At 32.3% G+C, this 22,708-nt stretch overlaps 1 protein-coding gene across 2 annotated transcripts; it reads left to right on the top strand.

Annotated features, from left to right (window-relative positions):
* The first annotated feature begins 6,722 nt into the window (after positions 1-6,722).
* Positions 6,723-22,343, top strand: LOC124925940 (E3 ubiquitin-protein ligase ORTHRUS 2-like). 2 transcript variants are annotated; one of them, XM_047466083.1, is made up of 10 exons: positions 6,723-7,244; positions 8,335-8,867; positions 9,121-9,246; positions 9,507-9,606; positions 9,722-9,783; positions 9,958-10,060; positions 10,366-10,501; positions 10,646-10,863; positions 11,190-11,325; positions 22,053-22,343. In XM_047466083.1, exons 1-10 carry the CDS (start codon positions 6,771-6,773, stop codon positions 22,085-22,087), a joined length of 1,923 nt encoding a protein of 640 aa, XP_047322039.1. In that variant the 5' UTR covers positions 6,723-6,770; the 3' UTR covers positions 22,088-22,343. The 2 variants fall into 2 exon arrangements, with proteins under 2 accessions (XP_047322039.1, XP_047322040.1); XM_047466084.1 differs by lacking the exon at positions 22,053-22,343 and having other exon boundaries at positions 11,190-11,619.
* Positions 22,344-22,708: the final 365 nt, after the last annotated feature.

A 22,708-nucleotide genomic window follows, 5' to 3' on the forward strand; every position in this document is an offset into this window, starting at 1 on the left:
CCATGATAATTGCAATTGCTCATCATCATTTTTTATTTGTGGCATATCATTAAGAAATTTCCTACAAAATTAAGAAGTCATTCTAAATATAAATTAATAAGGAAAAGATGGAAACCATTAAATATAACTCCATTACTATTCAACAATGCGAAGATGATTGGATGAGACTTAATATAAGATTTTCAGTTGGGAGATAATGACTGGTTGAATTATTTTTTTGGAAAGATTTAAATGGATACATGTTTATGTGAAAGACCACTTTTGGGCAGGGATGTCCACATCTCAACGGAGTGAAAGTATGAATGTTTTTTTTATGACTTTGTTCACTCCAAAACATCTCTCAAACAATTCGTGGATAATATGATAAGGCTTTCTTGAAGATTATTGAGAAAAAATGAAATTAGATTTTCAATCGTGTAATTCTCTCATACTATTATCAATGATTATACTTTTGAGAGGCAATTTCAAAGCTCCTATACTCAAGAAATATTTAAGTTGTTCTAACAAGAAGTTAGAGGGATGATTTCTATAATATCTCTGTATTGAAAGAGAAATGGACAATTTTAATATTTGAAAATGTGGAGAATATTTTGGGACTTAATGGAGAACATTTAAGATATGTTTTTTACAAGGTGCACTATACCAAACTGGACTGCAATTTTAAATGTCAATATCGAATGTTTGAGTTTAGAGAAATTTTATGTAGACATATCATTGTTGTGTTGAGAAGAATGAAGGTGAATGATGTACCAATATATCTTATTATATCAACATTTATGATTTAGATATGTCTATAGAAAAAACGTTACAATAATCTAACTTCATTCATGAAAGAGGTTCAACACCTTGGAGCCAAATCTAAAGACAATTGTTCTATTTTGATTAACAACTTAAAAATCTCGAAGGAATAATATATGTTTATGGAACATAATAATAGAAGAGCTGAAAAAGGCACAAAAGTATCTCCATCAACATTAATTTTGATACACTCTTCTTTGAAAGTAAGAGCTCAAGGTCGACCACCAACTAAACGAAAATTATTTGACATTGTGAAAATTGTGAGGAAGTCAGTCTCGAGATCCCAAAATAATGTTTGACAACATTATTTTGTATCTTAATTATTTACCATATGATTTATGTTTAATACAAGTTTTGAAATTGTTTTTTTTTTTGTTTTAGCCTATAATTTAATGACAACTACTAGTAGCAGATTTGACACCACTTCAATGACAATATCTACTCCATAACCATGGAATGAAAGTTTGAGCATGTTTAACATTTCATTCACGTTTCTTCTGTTATCACAACTTTTACAGATAAGGTTGACAACGAATGCACAAACACATGAATGCCTACTACCACATTGACATCACAAAAGATTAGCATGTTTATTTGTGAATAATGTAAAGAAATTGTAAAGACTTGACAATTTTTTTAAGGATGTTCATTTCTGAATATTGTAACTTACATTTTTTTAATAATGTAAAGATGTTGTAAATATTAGTTTAAAGAACAAAATGTCATGTTTATAAATCATAACATACTGGATTACTGAACTTTTTTTTTTGAGAAAATAGCTTAACGCCATTTCATTAATAACCCAAAAGTGGGAAAAAATGTCAATTATCAAAGTTAGACAAACCATAACTTTGATTAGAAGAATCAATATCTAATTAGAAACAAACAAAAAATAGAGATTACAATGAACTAAAGCATACCAATCATACTACTTAACATTCTCGTTCAATGTAGCCAATATCATTTTCACTACTTTCGGATCCCAATCTGTTGCTTTCGCAGCCCACCTACTTTTTCTAATCACTTGTTTGGCTCTATGCTTCTTTATTGGTGATTGAACTATTGCATTTGATGATGACTGTTTGTGAATATTATCTTCATTCCCTTGGATCTTTTTTGCTTTAGAGAAGCCAACACTAATCTTATAAAATGAATTACATTTCAGTATTTTAGGAATTTCACATTTACCTTCACATTCTTTGGCTTCATTTTTGTCTGACTTGATTCGGTCTACTTTTAATGTTTCCTCTTCACTATCATCCACTTCATTCTTATCACTTCCTTCCTCTGATTCTTTCCCTTTTCCTTCCTCTAACTCTTCATCTTCTTCTTTCTCTAATTTTTCATCTTTCATTTCTTTTGATTCTTCATCATTCCCATCATCTACATCTTTAACTTTAGCTTTCTCATTCTGATTTTTTGATTCTTCAGTTTCAACTTCCTCATTTTGCTCCTGAACTTTTAGCTTTTCCTTCTGTTCTTCAATTGCTTTTGCAAATTTGTTATTGGGATGTTCAAAAGTATTGCAGAACGTACATCTGTTTGGCCTTCATTCATACGTAATATCCATGTTCTATGGGTTTGCCTCTTCTATCAACTATTGTCATATTTGCTGGTAAAGTGCTTCTAGGATGCACTTCAATGCGTATCCTAGCATATGTGATGTGTTAGCCTTCCTCCGTTATTGGGTCCATATATAATGGTTTCCCGAAGAGACTAGCGAAATGGCTAAGTGCTTCTGCGTTATACATATGAGCTAGAATGTTGGGCAAATTTTTGGTATGCACCTTCTTACTATCACTATCAGACTCAGTTACATGTACATGTTCGCCCACCTTAACAACCAATGGACTATTAGTCATTATATTATTTCGAGTATTAAAACGTCCATTATCATGATGATGAATTTATTTTTAGAATTATTCTAATTAGATCCTAATTTAATGTGTGAGAAATTAAAATTTGAATGCGGCGGAAGCGTACCTTAATTTGATGAATCATGAATCTTCTCTTTCTTAGACTTGCATATATTGAATGATTCTTTAATCTCTTTCCTTAAACTTTATTTATGAAATGGTTCTTCCAATTTGATGAGTACGTCAATGATTTTCTCTCTCTGTTGATGGGGACACAAAGGAGAATTGTCCGTACTTCAAATGGGGACCATTATCGTTACATATAACCAACATTAAGTTAGTTATTATAGTTAGGTTATTTCTAATTTAGCCCCTTCATAAAATTAGAAATGTCACTTAGTATCCTCAATTTATATTCATGACAAATACACCCATAAGCCATAAACTTAATTTCACATTAGATCACATTCTTTTGACTTATATTAAAGATGACATTTGCACAATTATTTATTAATTATTATACTAGTGACCCCATAAATTTTAATATTTATTCATCTACCATATGGATTAAAATCTTTGCATGGGACATAATAAAAATAGTGCAGAATCCAATCCAAAGAGAAACAAAACTTCACCAAAAATTAAATTAAGACAAACTCACCACTCAAGGGGCTTGTTCCAAGTTATTTTCTCGCTCAAACTAATAAAGACAATAATCTACTAAACAATTTCAAATAACCCAACCCAAGTTCCATTGTCCTTCGTTTTCCATTATTTATCTCAGTAATAGCCACCGCTCATATCCGCTTCACCACCTTAGCGAACTCAAAGGATTTCGATCTCATCTTCACTATTTTGGACCAATCACTCAAAAGTGCATGCCTACCATCATTCATAATATCAGTATATGACGAAATACCGATCACACAATAAATATGATGTCCAACATCTTCGCACACTGGAATAATCCAACCTTTGAGCTACCACCATGCCTCGACCTTACAACTCCCATCCAAGTTCAGCCCCAACTAACACATTCAATCCAACCTTGTCAGCATCAACACCATATTCTAAAACTTCTCCCACCTCATTACCCCTCCAACTCTCCCATCTCGCTTCCTTAAACCCGACTACTATAGATGGCATTTACGGGCTTCACATACACCCGAATGAAGACCAACACCAATAGTCACACACCCCTCTACCCCCCACCACCCTTCTATATGAAGATGCCGGGAACCTCACTTGTGGGTGACCATTGACCAAATGAATCTTACGTTCATTTCTAGCGACAAAAAACCAACATTCTCCATTGCTAGCGATGAAAAACCAACCTTCTCCGTCATTTGAACCGTCATATGGATGCATAACCACCTGCCTCCACACCAAACTGGTCGCGACCCTTCAACACATTCTCCTCTTTTAGTTTCTTACTTATTTTTTTGATTTTTCAATAACTTGATCTATTGAATCTGCTTAAAATTCATCAATGATCTAACACTATTAAAAATTCATTTGAGAGAAAGATTAGAAAATTATTTTATAAACCTTCAAGAGAGTTAGCTAGAGAATCCTCGCTAGATTAATATTTCTAATTTGTAATATATTATTATTTAAAATATCATTTTGTGTTAATTTATTATTATTATTTTAGAGCTTGAAATTTAATATCAACAAAATAAAATATAAATATTTTCTCTAATAAAATGATAATAAATTAAAAACAAACCGATCTTAGGGTCAAGACATTTATAATAAAGAAAAGGCAATAGTTTCCCTTTCCGGCCATAAACGACAAATTGACGAAAAAATCGGAGATTGATTCGGCCTTTCCACCAAGTTTGTTCATAGAGAGCGTGGATCGAAGTAGTTTTTTAAATTTACGATACTATAAATCTCTTTTTAATTTCAGTATTTTTACAAAGTCGTGTTTAATTGCATTCTTTAAAAAATGTAGTTTAAAATCTAACGTAACTTAAAGTTTTAGAATATTAATTACTAATGCATGTTTGATAAATGTCATACAATTAAAATGAGACAAGATTAATATAATATTTTCTCAAAAAGGTATGAATTTGATTTTTGACTTGTTCTAAGAGAACCCAAACAAAAGTAAGAAAAAAAAAGAGGCAATTTGAAAATTTGAGAACCCAAGCAAAAGCAAAATAAAAATATGGATTAAAATTTTTGCATGGGCATAATAAAAATAGTGCCGAATCTAATCCAAAGAGAAACACAACTTCACCAAAGTTAAATTAGGACAAACTCACCACCCAAGGGGCTAGTTCCAAGTCGTTTTCTTGCCCAAACTAACGAAGACAAAAACCTGCAAAATAATTTCAAATGACCTAATCCATAATCGATTGTCCTTCGTTTACCATTATTTATCTAGTAATAGCCACCGCTCATATCCACTTCACCACCTTAGCGAACTCAAATGATTTCGTTCTTATCTTCACTGTTTTGGACCAATCACTCCAAATTCCACGCCTACCACCATTTACAATAACAGCTTAGGATGAAATACCGACCACACGAGAAATATGATGTCCAACATCTTCGCACATTGGAATAACCCCACATTTGAGCTACCACCGCTCCATCAAACGCTATCAAAGTTCAGCCCCTACTAACGCATCCAATCCAACCCCTCCAACTCTCCAATATCGCTTCCTCAAACTCGACTACTAGAGATGACCTTTGGGGGCTTCACATACACCGAATGAAGACCAACACCACAGTCTACACACCCCTCCACCAACTTCACCCCCTTCTATATGACGACGACGACGATACTTCACTTGTGGGTGACCATTGATCAAACGAATCTGATGTCAATTCCTAGAGACGAAAAACCAACCTTCTTTGTCATTTGACTCGCCGTATGGACGCACAACCACCTGCCTCCACACCAAACTGGTTGCGACCCTTCAACGCATTCTCCCTCTTTTACTTTCTTGCTTATTTTTTAAATTTTTCAATAACTTGATTAATCCGCTTGAAATTCATTAATGACTTAAAATATTAATTATTTTTTAAAACTCTTTTGAGAGAAAGATTAAAAAATAGTGTATAAACCCTAAAGAGAGTTAACTCAAGGAGAATTCTCACTAGATTAATATTTCTAATTATTTGTAATATATTTTTATTTAAAATATGATTTTGATGTTAATTTATTATTATTATTTTAGAGCTTGAAATTTAATATCAACAAAATAAAATATAAACATTTTCCCTAATAAAATGATAATAAATTAAAAACAAACCGATCTTAGGATCAAGACATTTACAACAAAAAAAAGAAAGAAAAGGCAATAGCTTCCCTTTCCGATCATAAACGACAAATTGACGAAAAAATCGGAGATTGATTCTGCCCTTCCGACAAGTTTGTTCATAGAGAGCGTTGAATGAAGTAGTTTTTTAAATTTAGGATACTATTAACCTCTTTTTAATTTCTGTATATTTACAAGGTCGTGTTTAATTACCTTCTTTAAAAATTGTAGTTTAAAATCCAACCTAACTTAAAGTTTTAGAATATTAATTGTTTAGGTCATCATGCATGTTTGATAAATATCGTAAAATTGAAATGAGACAAGATGAATATATTATTTTTTGGCCATAAACGACAAATTGACTAAAAAATCAGAGATTGATTCGGCCCTTCCGTCAAGTTTGTTCATAGAGAGCATGAAACATAGTTTTTAAAATTTACAATATTATTGATCTGTTTTAGTTTGGTTATATTTACATAGTTGTGTTGTTAGATCCTTTAAAAGTTGTAGTTTAAAATGTAACTAACTTAAAGTTTTAAAATATTAATTATTTAGGTCATCATGCATTTAATAAATATCATAAAATTGAAATGATACAAAATATAAGATATTTATTTCTTAAAAGGTAAGAATTTGATTTTTGACATGTTTTTAAGAAAGAAAAAAAAAACAAGAGGGAATTTGAAAATTTCAAAACCTAGCACTAAATTCATTTTCCCACCAAAGAAATATGGGAGCCAATTTCAATTTTTGGAAACCCCTTCTTCTTCCCCTTTCACTTTACTACTACTATTATTCCTACAACGGAACGGAAGAAAGAAACTCTCAGCCACCCTACTGCTCCATGGCGCAGCATAGCAATCTTCCCTGCAACGGCGACGGCGTCTGCATGGTTTGCCAGACGAAACCACCCGAAGCCGAGATTTTGTGCTGCAACACCTGTGTCAGTCCCTGGCACGCCACTTGCCTATCTATTCCTCTCGAAACCCTAGCTGGCGCTGTAGAGTGGGAGTGCCCTGATTGCTCCTCGGCTTCTGCCGATCATGAGATTCCCCTCGCCACTACCGCCGAATCTTCCTCTTCAAACCTCCTCATTGCTTCGATTCGAGCAATCGAGTCCGACCAGTCACTCACAGATCAAGAGAAGGCTAAGAGACGGCAAAACTTCATGAGCGGAGGAGGCCTCGGATCTTCGCCACTCGAGGAAAACGTATCCAATAACGAGACGATAAATGGAGATGACAACAGTTTTGTTAATCTTCTTGATGGGCGTATAAACTGCTCAATTTGCATGCAGCTTCCGGAACGGCCAATCACTGTACATTCCTTCCCTTCAATGCTCAATTTTGTTAAAAGATTATGACTTTCTCCACACTCCCTCACAATCTGCTTGTCGATTTCAATTTAGAGCAAATCATTTTCATTTTCATCTTCATCCTCACCGTTAGTATACATAGAGTATTAGAGTGCAAGATTAAGATTTTACTTGGAATAAATTTATGTATGTTGCTGAGTCACATCCGAGTTTCTGAGAGCAGCACATCTCCTGTTTATGAAGCTCACCATTTACCATTTTTCATTCCCAAGACATCTCCTGTTTATAAGCTTTAAGATAATTAGTTCAGCGTCCTTAACAGTATTTTGCCTATGTTTTATGAGAATATTGAGATTCTGAAACCATTTTCAAGGGATTGTTATTGAGATCAAGTAATTTGACGCTTAAAATTCAAAATTAAAGATCCCATAAATTAGGTCATAGATAGTAACATAGGCTTTTTTAGGAAACACCACTGGATGATTTTGTTTCGCAATTGAAACTCTTGTTTATGTGAGTATTATGTATAGTATTCATTTATTAAATTAATATATTCACAAACACGTACATCTCGTTGTTGTTTTTAATAGACTGTTTCCAAATTGGGATCATTCAGCATGCATTCATGATCTTTAAGCCTGTACAGGTCTTTTGATTTAACTTTATGCCTTTCTATTGTGAACTTTGGAGGACTTGGTTTAATTTGTCTATTCCACTACTAGTGGCGCGAGGTCTTGATTTGTAAACTTTGCTTCTTATGCAGTTGCATCAGTTCCATGATTTTAACAATCTACATCCATTATATCTTGGACCTTATCCTTTGTTGATGTGTAGTTGTAGAATTCATCATTTTTTGCTCCACATTGCAAAGTATTGTTCTTATTATTTATTAATAAACTCTTTTCAAAAGTATGTTCCTATTGGTAAAAGACACAACAAATATTCATAAGAATCTATGTGCTAATTACATGATGTCTTCATTTTCTGCTAAAGAAGCATGTCCACCACACATTTTTATGGTATTAATTTCATTGATAAAGGAACCAAAGGATTTTGCAGCTATCTAATTGCCATCATTTCTACGGTTTTTCAGACTCCATGTGGCCATAATTTTTGCCTGAAGTGCTTCCAGAAATGGGTTGGGCTAGGAAAGCGTAGTTGTGCAAATTGTCGTAGTGAAATTCCACCAAAAATGGTAACTAATCCTCGAATAAACTCAGTTCTCGCTGTAACTATTCGAATGGCCAAAGTTTCAACAAAAGCCCCTGGAGTTGGTGAAAAAAGACTATACCATTTTGTCCACAACCAAAACCGACCTGAGAAAGCGTATACCACTGAACGTGCAAAGAAGGCTGGAAAAGCCAATGCTTGTAGTGGAAAGATTTTTGTGACAGTTCCACCTGATTATTTTGGGCCAATATTAGCAGAAAATGATCCAGAGAGGAATCAAGGTGTCTTGGTTGGTGAAACGTGGGAGGACCGAATGGAATGCAGACAATGGGGAGCTCACCTTCCTCATATTGCTGGAATTGCCGGGAAGGCAGATTATGGCTCTCAGTCAGTGGCACTTTCTGGAGGTTATATAGATGACGAGGACCATGGCGAGTGGTTCCTCTACACTGGAAGGTACGATCATGGTGATGTCTTTATATGTATGGTAAATCATAAAATCATATGGGGATATTGATCTAATTTGTGCTTAATTTTGAAAATACTTTTGACAATAGCTAAATGGTTTTGATTGATACAGTCCTTCAATAAAATAATCATTCTTGAATACACTTATATTTCTGCCTTGATGGTCAAGATTTCTTCATATTGATATTACAACTGATTTTAACTCCTAAATTGTTTTTATCTTTTGATCTGTTTTGGACAGTGGTGGAAGGGACCTCAGTGGCAACAAACGTATAAATAAGACTCAGTCATCTGATCAGAAATTTGTGAAATTTAATGAGGCATTACGAATTAGTTGTAAAAAAGGTTATCCCGTTCGAGTTGTGAGGTGAGTTTCTCATGTAATGCAATGTTTCTTCATATTCTTTGTTGTGATTTATTATATTTTTTTCCTTGCTGTATTAATTCATTTGTTTGATTTAATGGTAAATTGAATGCCATGCCTGGTCACTGTTCTGCTTATCTAAAAGAGTTATAATTTGTTAATGTTCTTGGTTTCATTTGACTAATTATGCTGTTGACCGAACTGTGCATCTTGTGTTGATTAGCAATGGTAGGTTATGCTGATGCATGATTACACTTTTGCAGGTCTCACAAAGAGAAACGTTCCTTCTATGCCCCTGAAACAGGTGTAAGATATGATGGTGTTTACAGGATTGAAAAATGCTGGCGCAAAATTGGAGTCCATGTAAGAAATTTAATTCCAAATTCAATGGCAGAAAGGGGAAAATATGGGTCTGTTGTTGCTGAACTAAATATAAGAATCCTGACCTGTTCAGTAATTTACCATTCGTTGCAAACAGGGATTCAAGGTCTGCAGATACCTTTTTGTTCGATGTGACAATGTTCCTGCCCCATGGACAAGGTATGCTCCTTTCCATATCCACACATCCCTTCCGTCAATGTCTTTGCTTCTTATTTTTTTTTTTTTATCAAAAATGAAAATCCTTGAAATAATACTGAAAAAGTTTTACACAATATTTTAATAAAATGCTAAATAGTCTATCAATGTTTTTATTGGTGGCATTTTGATCCTCAGTGATGAACATGGGGATCGCCCAAGGTCCTTGCCAGCAATTGAAGAGCTGAAGAAAGCAACTGATGTTACTGAACGAAAGGAATCACCTTCTTGGGACTATGATGTGAGTTTCCCCTCCTTTGCACATCATGAAACTTAATATCTTTATATTGTTCATAGGCTTATGCTTGGATTGATAATTCTTCATGTTAAATTTACTGTAATATTCCTGCAATATATTCATGGGTTGAAGCATTGAGATGGTAGTACTAACCAAACCATTTTTGGCTATGGTAACTACTCTAGAAGACTATTCCCCAAAAGTAGACAATCAGCATTTGCAATAGACAATGTGCAATCAAAAAGTGATGCACTTTCACACTTACAACCAAAAGATCTGAATATTGCCCTTGTTAATGGTATATGCAGGAAGAAAAAAGCTGCTGGATGTGGAAGAAGCCTCCACCAGAAAGTAGACAAAGAGTGAATGATGGAGGTGTATATGAGAAAACCAATACTAAACGTCGAACACAGGCTATGACTGTACGAGAACGTCTTCTCAAGGGTATGTTCTGTACTAGATGACGCTAGTAACTTCGAACAATTTATCTATGAATCTTGACTTTGGTGTTAATATATGGTTACCACACTTATTTTTTCTTTATTAAGTTTAGTCTGGACTAAATCTTCTTGTATACTTTTTTTGCAGAGTTCAATTGCTTAATCTGCAAAAAAGTTATGAGCTTTCCTCTCACTACTCCATGTGCTCATAATTTCTGCAAGGCCTGTTTGGAGGGTGCATTTACTGGTCAGGCTTTTATAAAAGAAAGGACATGTAATGGCAGGCGTAACTTGCGAGCACAGAAGACCATAATGAAATGCCCATCTTGCTCAATTGACATTTCTGACTTTCTTCAGAATCCTCAAGTAAGAACCGTCTGCAAACATTGTTTGCTTTATTATTATGCCTTAGATATATATAGTGAAAGAAATCATAAAAAATATTTATTTTTCAGAAAAAGCTTCACTTATTTTTTATAGCCTTGATAAGAGTTGATTTAGCTAGCTGTTTGTACAACTCTTGGGGTTTCTAATTTGCAAAGTTTTATTTGGAGAATGATGGATTTATTATTGCTTTTTGGTTGAAAATTCTGCTGTGGATGGCTGGCACAAATAGCTATTGATTTAACCAAATAACTTGGAATAGTAAAAATATTATTTGTATTTATGATGAATTGTACTTTTCTTTGTAGGTTAATAGGGAGTTGATGGGAGTGATAGAATCCCTCCAGCATGAGAGCAAAAAAGAATCAGAAAACAATGATCCAAGTGAAGAAGAAACCAATGATGGTGGTGGTGCTGAGAAGAAGTTGAAATTGGTTTCAGAAGATGAGTCTTCTGTTACAATATTGGCTTCCTAAAGTAATAGTAAAAAGTAAAAGAAAATATTTTTTATTTTCTATAGATAATGAGAGGTTGAATGAAGTGGTGAAAATCTTGTTTTTCTTTAAAGGGGGTATGGTTTCAAAACTCATGATCATTTAAAAACTGCAACCACAAATGGGTTCTCTTAATTTTTTTGTTAGACAATTATAGGTTGAATCTTGTTTCTATTTTGGGTACGGTTTGATTGACGATGAATATGCTTGAATGATGAAACCCTGTTTGCTGATTAAAAAGGAAAGTTTTCTGGATTTTTAGAGAAACATGTGGTTTGTTATGTTGTTTTCAGTGTGATTTTGCTAGGCTAAATCTTGCACTTTCTTTTTAAAGTTTAATGACTAATTATTTATTCACATATATGGTGTTTAAATCATAAACACAATAAACACAATTTTATTCAAGGTATGTTTTGGATCACACTATAAATGAGTCAAGCTCGACTAGATTAAGTATTTATTAACTCGAGTTTACAAATGAGTTAAGCCAGCTTAAGCTCGACTCAATTAAGTATTTATTAACTCGAGTTTGAACAAGTTTATATATTCGAGTTTGAGCTTTATTCGAAAGTTTTAATTAAAATTAATTTTTCAAACGACTTTAAATTCAAACAAAAATTTATTTTTAAAATAAAAATATTAAACTTTTATATTTATTCAACATATAATAATTTAAAATGAAAATATCAATACATACTATATAAAAAAATTCATCTTTTTATTATTTTGTTGTCAAATTTATTTGAAACAAATAAATTATAGTTATCTACAAGCAAACACAATGGAAGAAGTGAAAATATATTTTAATTTAAAACAAATTAAATACCAATTTCAAGAAAAATCATTTAGAGCAAATTAATATTGAATCATCAATGATAAATAATAGCATATAAAATATCTCTATCTAACAAGGCCATAATAGACATTTTAAGTGGAGTCTATTGAGAGAAACTAATTGAATAATTGATACTAGATAAGAAACAAGAACTAGACTATTAACGGATTATTAACACATAAGGTTCCTAGGCCCTCTCACCGCAAATACGTCTCGCAAGATGAATACCTTTAGACAAAATAGTCACACATTTTGCGTGGATGGCGCGGTGTCATCAAATAGATCGACTAGATAAGCCTCGGCTGCCTCTTGGAGACCAACTACGACGGAGCTTTAAATCTTAAATCTGTTTTGGTAGCAAGTCTTTGGATGGAAGCTTATTGATCAAAAGCTCTATACTCTTTTGGCTTCTCACACATTCGGTAGCTAGAGCAAATTTTCTAGCCAGCCACTTACTTCCTCGGTCTCTTGTCTCTAGTCGATTTCCTAGCGGTCTGTTTCGTGTGTACCATGTGAATAAATGAAAGATAATATAAAGAAATAAAACAATTTCTTGTGAACGAGTGAGAGAAATAGTGTAATTGGAAGATAATATGAAACAAAACAACGAAATAATTTTTATGAATGAATGAGAAATATTGAAGATGAAAAGTTATGTAAGACATGATGATGTATTAGAAAATTAGTGTTTTATTTTTTTTTATTTTTTGAGTCATAAGATATAATAATGTGATTTAGCTTATACCTTGAAAAGAGAGTGAGTGAAGAAAAAATATTTGTTTGAGATTTTAAATTTTAATAAAAAAATAAATAATTACCAGACTCGAAAAAACTTGACAAGTCATCGAACATGTATTATATGAGCTTGAATTCATTTCGAATATTAAACAAGTTTGCTCGAGCTCGATTCGAACTCGATCAAAGTCAAGTTCGTGTTGAGCTTTAACCGAGCAACTCGCGAGCGTCTCACAAGCGGGTTGACTCATTTGCAGTCCTACATCGTACCAGAGTAACATGATACTTTTATGTAACTTATATTAAAAAAATTCTTATCATTGATGGATTTGATCAAGATTTTGTGCCTGCCTCTTTATTTGATCTTTATCAGTTGGTTTCAAGAATTAATTGTTGATTTCTTTAGAGTTGTACTAAGTGAGTTTGTAAAATATTTTGGTACATCGAATTGCTAAATTATTTTAAATAAATGAATAAATTAAAAAAACCAATGTAAAAAGTTTACTATAAATAAAATATTAGAAAAAATACAAAATGATCAAAATTTAAGTACCTACCAAACAATATACAATATAAAAGGAGAATTGTCCAAATACTGTATTTATAGGTGAATTGTAAATTTTAAAAATACATTACGGAAGAATTATAAATATAGTATTTAATTCATTCAAGTGGTAAGACAAAAATTAGGAGTTTAATTTTTAATTATAATATTTCAAATTGAAACGAATAATTATGAAGATAAATTAATCTAATAATCTAGTTACAACAAAATAAAATATTTTTTTATTAATTATTATTTTGATATATTAATTTTAAAATAATAATAAATTTTGATAAAATAATAATTTGTTTTTAATAATTTATATAATATTAATTTGGATGATTGGATCATCCGATTACATTTTATATTTATTGTTTATGGATATTAAATTTTAATTAAAAATTATTATGTATATTTTTGTTCAATGTATAATTATAATTACAATATAAAATAAATTCTACTAACTATAATTATAAAAAAAATATATATTACAGTTAAGATAAGAGCAACTTCTCATAGAAAAAAGAGATATAAGGTAAAATCTTTGGTCGGACATACCCCGAAACTTTAGGTCAAATCCATTTTTGGAGTGAGAGAACGAAAATAAAAAAAAAGATAATTTCTATCTTTTCTAAAACTTAAATAAATATATATAATGTAAAAAATCGACAATTTCTAAAAAGGATTTTCGATATTCAATAATCGTGTTCCATGACTCACATTTATCTAAATTCTCAAAACGAGTAACCAGAATGGTAGGCTTGACTAAGTATATTTAAAAATGTCGATTTAGACTAGTTTTAATTGTTTTAGAGTCATGTTCAAATTTCGTTTTATATATTCTATTTTTGATCTAGTGCTTGGTTACACGTAAGAGACAAATCTATGCTGGGGCTCGAGTGGACTGAAGCCCAACTATTTTTCTTTTACGGTACAAATGTGATATTACCTCTAGTTTCTTAAAATTTTTAATTAAATTATTTTCTTTATCTAATTTAAAAAAAAAGACAAAACTTACCTTTATCCACTATCGTTTTATCCATAATTTTTTCGTTATATTTTAAGTCCATCCAAATTATTTTTCAAACCCACCCCAACTCGAATTCCTGGATTCGTCCCTAGTTACACGTAAGAAAAGACATCAATGCTATGTATCACGTGCTCATCAACTAATTATTTTTTCCTGCAATCTGTAAAGCAAAAACCAAAACACAACAAATTAGTTAAAATAGATAAAACTCATTTCAAGTATTTTAGTTTATTTGATTCATCCCTTCTTATAGCCTAGCGACAATAAGAGGTGGATACTAACCCTAAGTTCCTAGGTTCGAGCCCGTCATACGGGAAGTTCCGTGCCTGGTTAAATGGTTAAGTGTTTTCTACATACTTAATTCGTTGTCCACATTTTTTTAGTTTGTTTGATTTATTTATAATAGTTTATTTGAAAATGAGCACAAATTTTAATTATAAATTTGGTGTAAAATGTGAGTGTCTATAAAATGTTTACTCTTAGACAAAGTTCGGAAATCACGACATAGTATTTGAAAACGCATGTCCAAGTTTGACACTGTAGACACCACATTTACAATAAATTTAATTTATAATCTTACATAGACTCATTTTTATCTATTTATTTAGAAAAACATTAAAATGCTAGATAAATAAAATATGACGATCACATGATCGATGATATCCCAATTCTGATGCTTGTTTGTTTCCTTGTCTTGAATTTTTTCTTCGCTTCATCCGTGAAACGTGGTATGACTGATTTTTAACTCTAGACAAGGTGTTGACTGGTGATGCAAGTGTCTCATCCAGGCATGAATATTGAGACATTACGAAACGTTGCACGAGGTTCACATCATCTTTCAGACTAATGAAAACAGTGTATTAATCTTAAGCTACAATGGTCCGAAGACTAACTATGTGAGATAATCAAAGGGTTTTCATTATACTATAGATTGATGAACGCGATGTATTGATCTTAAACTATTATGGTCTAAAAACCAGCTACACAAGATAATCGAAGGAATTGCGTCCTTATGGGAGTGGATGTCTGTAAGTACTAAAATTTTACCTAGACAATTTATAAATTTAAAAATATTTTTTTGAATAAATAGATTCAAGATAATTAAAATTAAGGCCAAAGCATGATTAAATAATTAATTGGAATAATTATTGTAGTAATTAAAATAAAGGACAAAAAAAATAAAATAATTTGAGAAAAATATTCTATTAATTTGATCTAAAATTAATTTCAAAGGGTCAAAAGAAATTAAAATAAATAATTTAGGATAAATGTTGTATCTATTTTATCCAAAATTAGTTATTTATAATGCCCCCAAAATAAAATAAAAATAAATAGGCAAAATAAATATTATGCATATTTAAAATATTTTGTAGGTTGAAAACAAAGGTAATGGGATGAAAGAAAAATCAATTTCAAACAAACCCTAAGGCTTGAAAAAGATTGTGATCTACTGCATCCGAAATTAAAAGAAATTAGTGCAACAGACCCTACAACCATCAGAAGAGCGCTCGAATATCATTCAACACCCAATAGTTAACCGCGCCCGCGTCGATCTCTGCAATAGAAGAGACGCGTGTTTGCGAAGCAGCAAATCAACTAACGCGCGCATCTGCGCTGATAGCCTGTACACTGCCGAAATGCCCAGATGCAACGAAGCGTTGACAAATCGGGAACGAAATGTCCATGCATTCGCATTTCAGCCCAAAACAACGATGTTTTGTCCTCTAGTTTTCTTCTTCCTCGCGATGAACAACAATGATGATCAACTGAAACTTTTGATTTTTTAAAGTGGAACTCGACCGATACTCAACCAAATCGGTTGATTCAAAGGCTGAAATGATCACCCTACTTTGGTGATCATTTCACCTACGATCATAGGCTCTATCATCGCTTGGATGATCAAGTTGGATGAAGAATAGACAAAAGCCATTAATAACGTTTTGTCTAAAATTCGATCCACTTGATCGATCAACCGACCTAAGGAGATTATAAATATCCCCTTAGGCAAACCAAAGACAACGATCAAAATCTCAATCCCTCAATCTATTTCATACGAAATCCGCCATTAAAATTTTTAAGCTTTTCTTGAAATTTTTAAAAATTTGTTTAAAGCTCTAAAACTCGATTATAGTTAATTAGAAAGCTTTTAAAAGAATTCAGGAGGGTTCTCCAATTAATTGTAAGCTTCTATTCATGTTGTAATTTAACTTATGAATTCAAATTCAAATTTTCATATTTCAGTTCAGTCAGTCTTAATTATTGCTTAATTATTCGATTTCTTAATCTAAAAACAATCCTAAAGTCATTTATAAGCTTTCTACTAAACTTAAACAAGTAAATCAAGCTAAATAAAAAATATTTTAATTTAATTCAAAGTCAGGATTTTTTTCTTGAGTTCTATCTCTCGTTTGAAAACTTTAATAAAGCTTAAACATAGTGTTCTTGTTTTGGTTCCATTTAATCCTATGAGGCATAATAAAGCTATATGAAAACTCCTTATATCCGTCAAAACTTAGACATAGTGTTCTTGTTTTGGTTCTATTTGATCCTATGAGGTATAATAAAGCTATATGAAAACACCTTATATCCTATTAAACCCTAAAATTTAAAATCCTGATTTTGTTTGAAAACTATTCAAACCAAATAGAACACCATCCTAATCGAATGATGCATTAAAATAATGTTATAAATAATCCTTGGACTATGTGAGCTCCATTATTCCATTGGATTGAAGGATAAAATCCCCACTCAAAATTATCAACCCTACAGTTTGATGTTCTTGACGTCCGACCGAGGGTCTTGCCTAGTTTCGATTTTAGACCGAGAAAATTGAACCCTCCCCTGCACCTAACAGAGAAATTCCGCTTTCGACTGGGGGATTTTTAGATTGGGATAAATTTTCGACAGAGAAAACAAGCCCAATATGTTTCCAACCGAGGAATCTTAGCCTTGACCGAGAACTATCCTACACCCGACCAAGGGTCTTTCGCATCCGAACGAGGAATCCTGGCCTCAAATGAGGATCCTTCGCACCCAATCAAGGAATCTCAACCTCGACCGTGAACTACCCTACACCCAACCGGGGAATCCTAGCCTTGACCAAGGTTCCCTCGCACCCAACTGAGAGTCCAACACCCCGATTAAAGGAGTTTTAGCCTGCGACTGATGGATCAACACTCTCGACCGAGAGGACTAGTCCTAGGACCCGTTTATTTGAGATTTTAATTTTTTTTTAAAAAATTAGAATCCCAAAACCATTTTATAAAAATAATAAAAAACAATTTCAAAATAGTTTTAGAATATTTTCGTAAAAAGATATTTGGATAAGGGCCTGTTTGAATTTATTTCTAAATTCTAACGTCTTAAACTGATATTTTTTAGTACGCTTCTCGATAATTACTTCCGTTGATCGTAGATACCAACATTTAAATATTTTCTATAATTTTAAATACAAGAAAAACTTGTGCATGTTAGGACCTGAAAAAATAATTAGTAAAAAAAACCAATCTTTTAAAAGTCAAGATTTTATAAAGTAAAGACCGTTCTTTAACAGGTACGGAGGATATATTGCGAAAACCCTTTCTCGAGTATCACAAAATATTAAACTTAAAAAAATCTTTAATTAAATATACATTTATACATGTATACAAAATGTTTTACTGATTTTAAATTAAAATTCAATTGGTGACTCTTTCATCAAATAAATAATCTTTTAAGTTAATTATTTTTAATTAATTTAAAAATACAGGTCTCATTCAATCGAATTGTGATTTGATTATTTTAAATTCAAAAGATTATTTAAAATTAATCATAATAATTAATTATTATTATAATTAATCAAAATTATGTAAAAATAAATAATTCTTTGTTCAAATTTTAAATAATCTGGGAGACTAAACAACAATTTAACTTGAACCCGATTTAAATTAATTAAACATAATCAATTTAAAATTATTTATTTGAAAATCAGAGTTGCCAAGAGGTTTTATGAAAATCAATTAAATGATACGTGTAAAAACGTATTTATACCAAAGTTTATAGAAAAAAAGTGGTTCGTTGTCTGTTTACGCTCGGGAAAGGGCTTTCGCGTTATGTCCTTCGCGCCCGCCTAAAGACGGTTTTCAAAATTTCTTCAAAAATAAACAAAGACTGAATTTTATTAATCCAATTATAACATTCATTACCTTTAATTAGTAGTCCAAGGGTCCTAAGTAAGGATGGACTTTTAAATAATTGTTCAAATCATTTAAAAGGGGTGTATACCTTTTGCGTTGGTGTTCGGATTTAACAAAACCTCTCGGGATTACTTGAAAATGAGTCCAGGTTCAAAAATTAAAAAAATAATTTTGGGTTTTGAAAAGGGGAACCAAACAGGCCTTAGGACTGGAGCCCTAGGGTCTAGGTTCGGTTTGGCCGATCTAGGCTCATTCGGGCTCGGTCAAGACTAGGGTGGTCTGAACCATGCCTCGATTGCATGGGTCAAGGGACCAGAGAGCTTAGTCGTGGGCTCAGGAGGTCGGTCTCAAGCTTGGGTGGCTTAGTCTAAGAACGAGGAGGCTCGGTCCCGGGTCAAATCTACCGGTCTAGGTGCTCGGTCCTAGGGTTAAGTAGTTATCTATCATATGTCTAGGGTTAGGGTTAAGTTTACGGGTCCTTGGCTAAGTGAGGGATCGATCCTAGGATTAGAAATATTGGTCTTATGTTAAGGGAGGGCTCGGTCCTAAGGTTAGAAAGCTCGGTCCTAGTCCTCGGTCATAGGTTTAGAAAACTCGGTCATAGTCCTCGGTTTTGGCTAAAGAACACTGGTCCTAGTCCTCGGTCATAGCTGAAGAACATCGGTCCTAAGTCCGAAAACTCGGTCTAGGGATCCTTGGTCTTGGGTTTTGATATGGGTTTCGTTTTCTTGGTCCTAGGCTAAAACCTTAGGACCGAGTGTTCTTATTTTGGTCCAAAATTTCAGAAGTCCGTAACTTTTGATTGGGATCATAAAATCATGATCTGTAAGCTATAGTAAGTTCATATGATCACGAAGAACAAAATACCTAGCATAAATCATGATTTTGAAGCCTTTACAAGGATTCATTTTAAAACACCATTTATAGGTCAAATTTTTGGATCTTTTAAATTAGGTCGTTCAAGGTCGTATTTTTGTTCCATTAGCTTTGAAAGGATGAATATAGTTGATCAATACCTAAACAACAACATCATAGCATCATTAAAACGGTTTTTGAGGATTGAATCAAAATCCAAAAAATTTCAAAAACAATATTTGATCAAACATGATCAAAGTGATGAAATAGTTACTTGAGTTCATCCTAACATATTAACAAACATGTATAACAACTAATTGGATCAAGAAAAATCCGGATTAAAATCAAGAATGCGAAATTTCAAAATTTCATTTTTTTAAGCTTAAGTTTCAAAATTTCAGTTTGATCAAACGTGATCAAATCGTGATTACAGTTGTTTGGGATTCAATCCAACATTTAACAAACATTATATAAACTATCTAGATCAAAAAATCCAAATTTAAACCAAGAACACAAAGATTTAAAAATTTAGTTTTCAAACTTTGATTTTCAAAATTTTTAATTTAGGTTGATTTGTTTAATTTTCAAGAGAAATTTCATACATGATATTTATAATGATTCCTAACAAAGAAATCACATAATCAAAACTTATAACAGATCAAATTCAATAAAACAAAAAAATTGAAAACATTCTAATTTTCAATCACAAATCATGATACTAAAGATATGGATGCATACCAACAGTGGGAGAACACTCCTGGAGTGTGTTTGCAATAATTCTAGAGCCTGGATCGAGGCTTGGATCGTCGGAACATGTTTTGACAAAAAATAGTTTACCGGAATCTTCAAAGCTTGGATTCAGGTGATGAAATCCGGTGATTGATGGGTGATTGTTTGATGGTTTGGTCTACATACCATGGGGGAGCATTTATAGTGACAAAGGTCAGTTGAGGAGGGGTAATTTGAGATGATTTTAACCTCCGAAAAACTTATCCTCAAAAATATTTTCGGCAGCTGGAAGCCTTATCCAGCGCAGGATAAGGCTTCTAGATAGAGGGTTATCATAGGCGCTGACGTGAGGAGCATATGGCCGAAAAAATCAAAGATTTGATCGCATGTGGAGGAAGCTAAAGCTTTTGGAAGAATCGTGTCAGCGAGGTTGCGATTCTGGCGAATGCAGCGTCCCAACGAAGAAGACGCTTGAAACGACGTCGTTTCGACTACGGCGTCCTACACTCCGTTGGGCGGTCAGTGACTTGACTAACGGGGTTAGTTAGTTCCGTTAGTTGATCAAGTGTGGGCGGTTACGCGCTGGATCCGTTGTAGCGGGGGTCTGGCGCGTTCTGGGAAGTTGGATGAGATCTGAATGCTCATCTGATGGTCCAGGATCCTGCTATAAAGATTTAACAAAATTTCTGCTACACGAGATTATCCAATTTTATTTTTATTTAAAAGATTATTAAAAATCAATTTTAAATTCATTTATTCACCAAATATTTCACAAAAAATATTTCAGGAATCATAATAACAATTATGATCATAATTTATTATTTTTGGAAATTTTGTGGTATTTTCTTTAATTATTTTAAATCACGAATTAAACATAAATCATGATTAAATCACAATTAAATATTTTTAACCTCTTCTTTAGTCTAATTTGTGTAAAATAAATACAATATTTTATCCACAAATTATTTTTGGAATTTTAAACAATTTCTTTAATTAAGGTTTAATTATCACAATAATTAACCCTTAATTATCTTTTAATTCCTTATTTAAGTTATTTTGAATATAAAATTCAAAAAAATATTTTGATATTATTAAAAATAATAATATTATTTGAAAATTTTGGTAAGTCAAATTGTCATGCTTACAGATGGTATTCACGATCACGGAGATAAAGAGAATAACACGTGAACACCCAAACAATGGTATTCACAGTTAGAGACAAAAAACAACACGTGAACACCCAAACAATGGTATTCATGGTGAAAGATAAAGAGAACAACATGTGAACACCCAAATGATGCTATTAACGGGGACAAAGATAAAGAGAACAATGTGTGAATATCTAAACGATGGTATTCACACCCAGAGATAAAAAGAACAACGCGTGAATACCCAAACGATAGTATTCCCGACCAAAGGTAAAAAGAACAACGCGTGAATACCCAGGCGATGGTATTCACGACCAAAGATTAAGAGAACGTGTGAACACCCAAACGATGATATTCACGACCAAAGATAGAGAGAATAATGCGTGAACACCCAAATGATGATATTCACAAACAAGGATAAAGAAAATAACACGTGAAAACCCAAATGATGGTATTTACAGCCAAAGATTAAGAAAACAACGCATAAACACACAAACTATGGTATTCACGACCAAAGATAGAGAGAACAACGCGTGAATACCCAAATGATAGTATTCACAACCAGAGATAATGAGAACAACACATGAATATCCAAACGTTTGTATTCACGACCAAAGATAAAAAAGATGCAGAGTCTTCTGTTACAATATTAGCTTCCTAAAGTAATTGTAAAAAGTAAAAGAAAATATTTTTTATTTTCTATAGATAATGAGAGGTTGAATGAAGTGGTGAAAATCTTGTTTTTCTTTAGAGGGGGTATGGTTTCAAAACTCATGATCTTTTAAAAACTGCAACCATAAATGGGTTCTCTAAAGTTTTGTTAGACAATTAGAGATTGAATTTTGTTTCTATTTTTGGGTAAGGTTTGATTGATGATGAATTTGCTGATTGAAAAGGAAAGGATTTTGAATTTTTATAGAAACGTGTGGTTTGCTAGGTTGTTTAGAGCATGATTCTACTAGGCTAAATCCTGTACTTGTTTTTTAAAAATATGTTGTTAAATTTAAAGTTCTTGAACTAATTCGTTATCCATATATACATGTGTAGTTTAAATCATAAACACAATTTTATTCTAGATATTATTGATCACATCATACTATTGCAATAGGTTTATTTTGTTTTTTTTATGATTTTAAAGATTAATATTGGTTTTTTTTAATCCTAAACAATATTGTTAACTTTTAAAATTTTATAATTTTAGAAAAATTTAACAAATCTGATTTTAAATAAATTTTTACTGAGATTTACGATAATAAGATTTTATAATTTTGTAAATAATTTC

This window comes from Impatiens glandulifera, chromosome 2 (genome assembly GCF_907164915.1).
Source record: "Impatiens glandulifera chromosome 2, dImpGla2.1, whole genome shotgun sequence".
Taxonomy (NCBI): domain Eukaryota; kingdom Viridiplantae; phylum Streptophyta; class Magnoliopsida; order Ericales; family Balsaminaceae; genus Impatiens; species Impatiens glandulifera.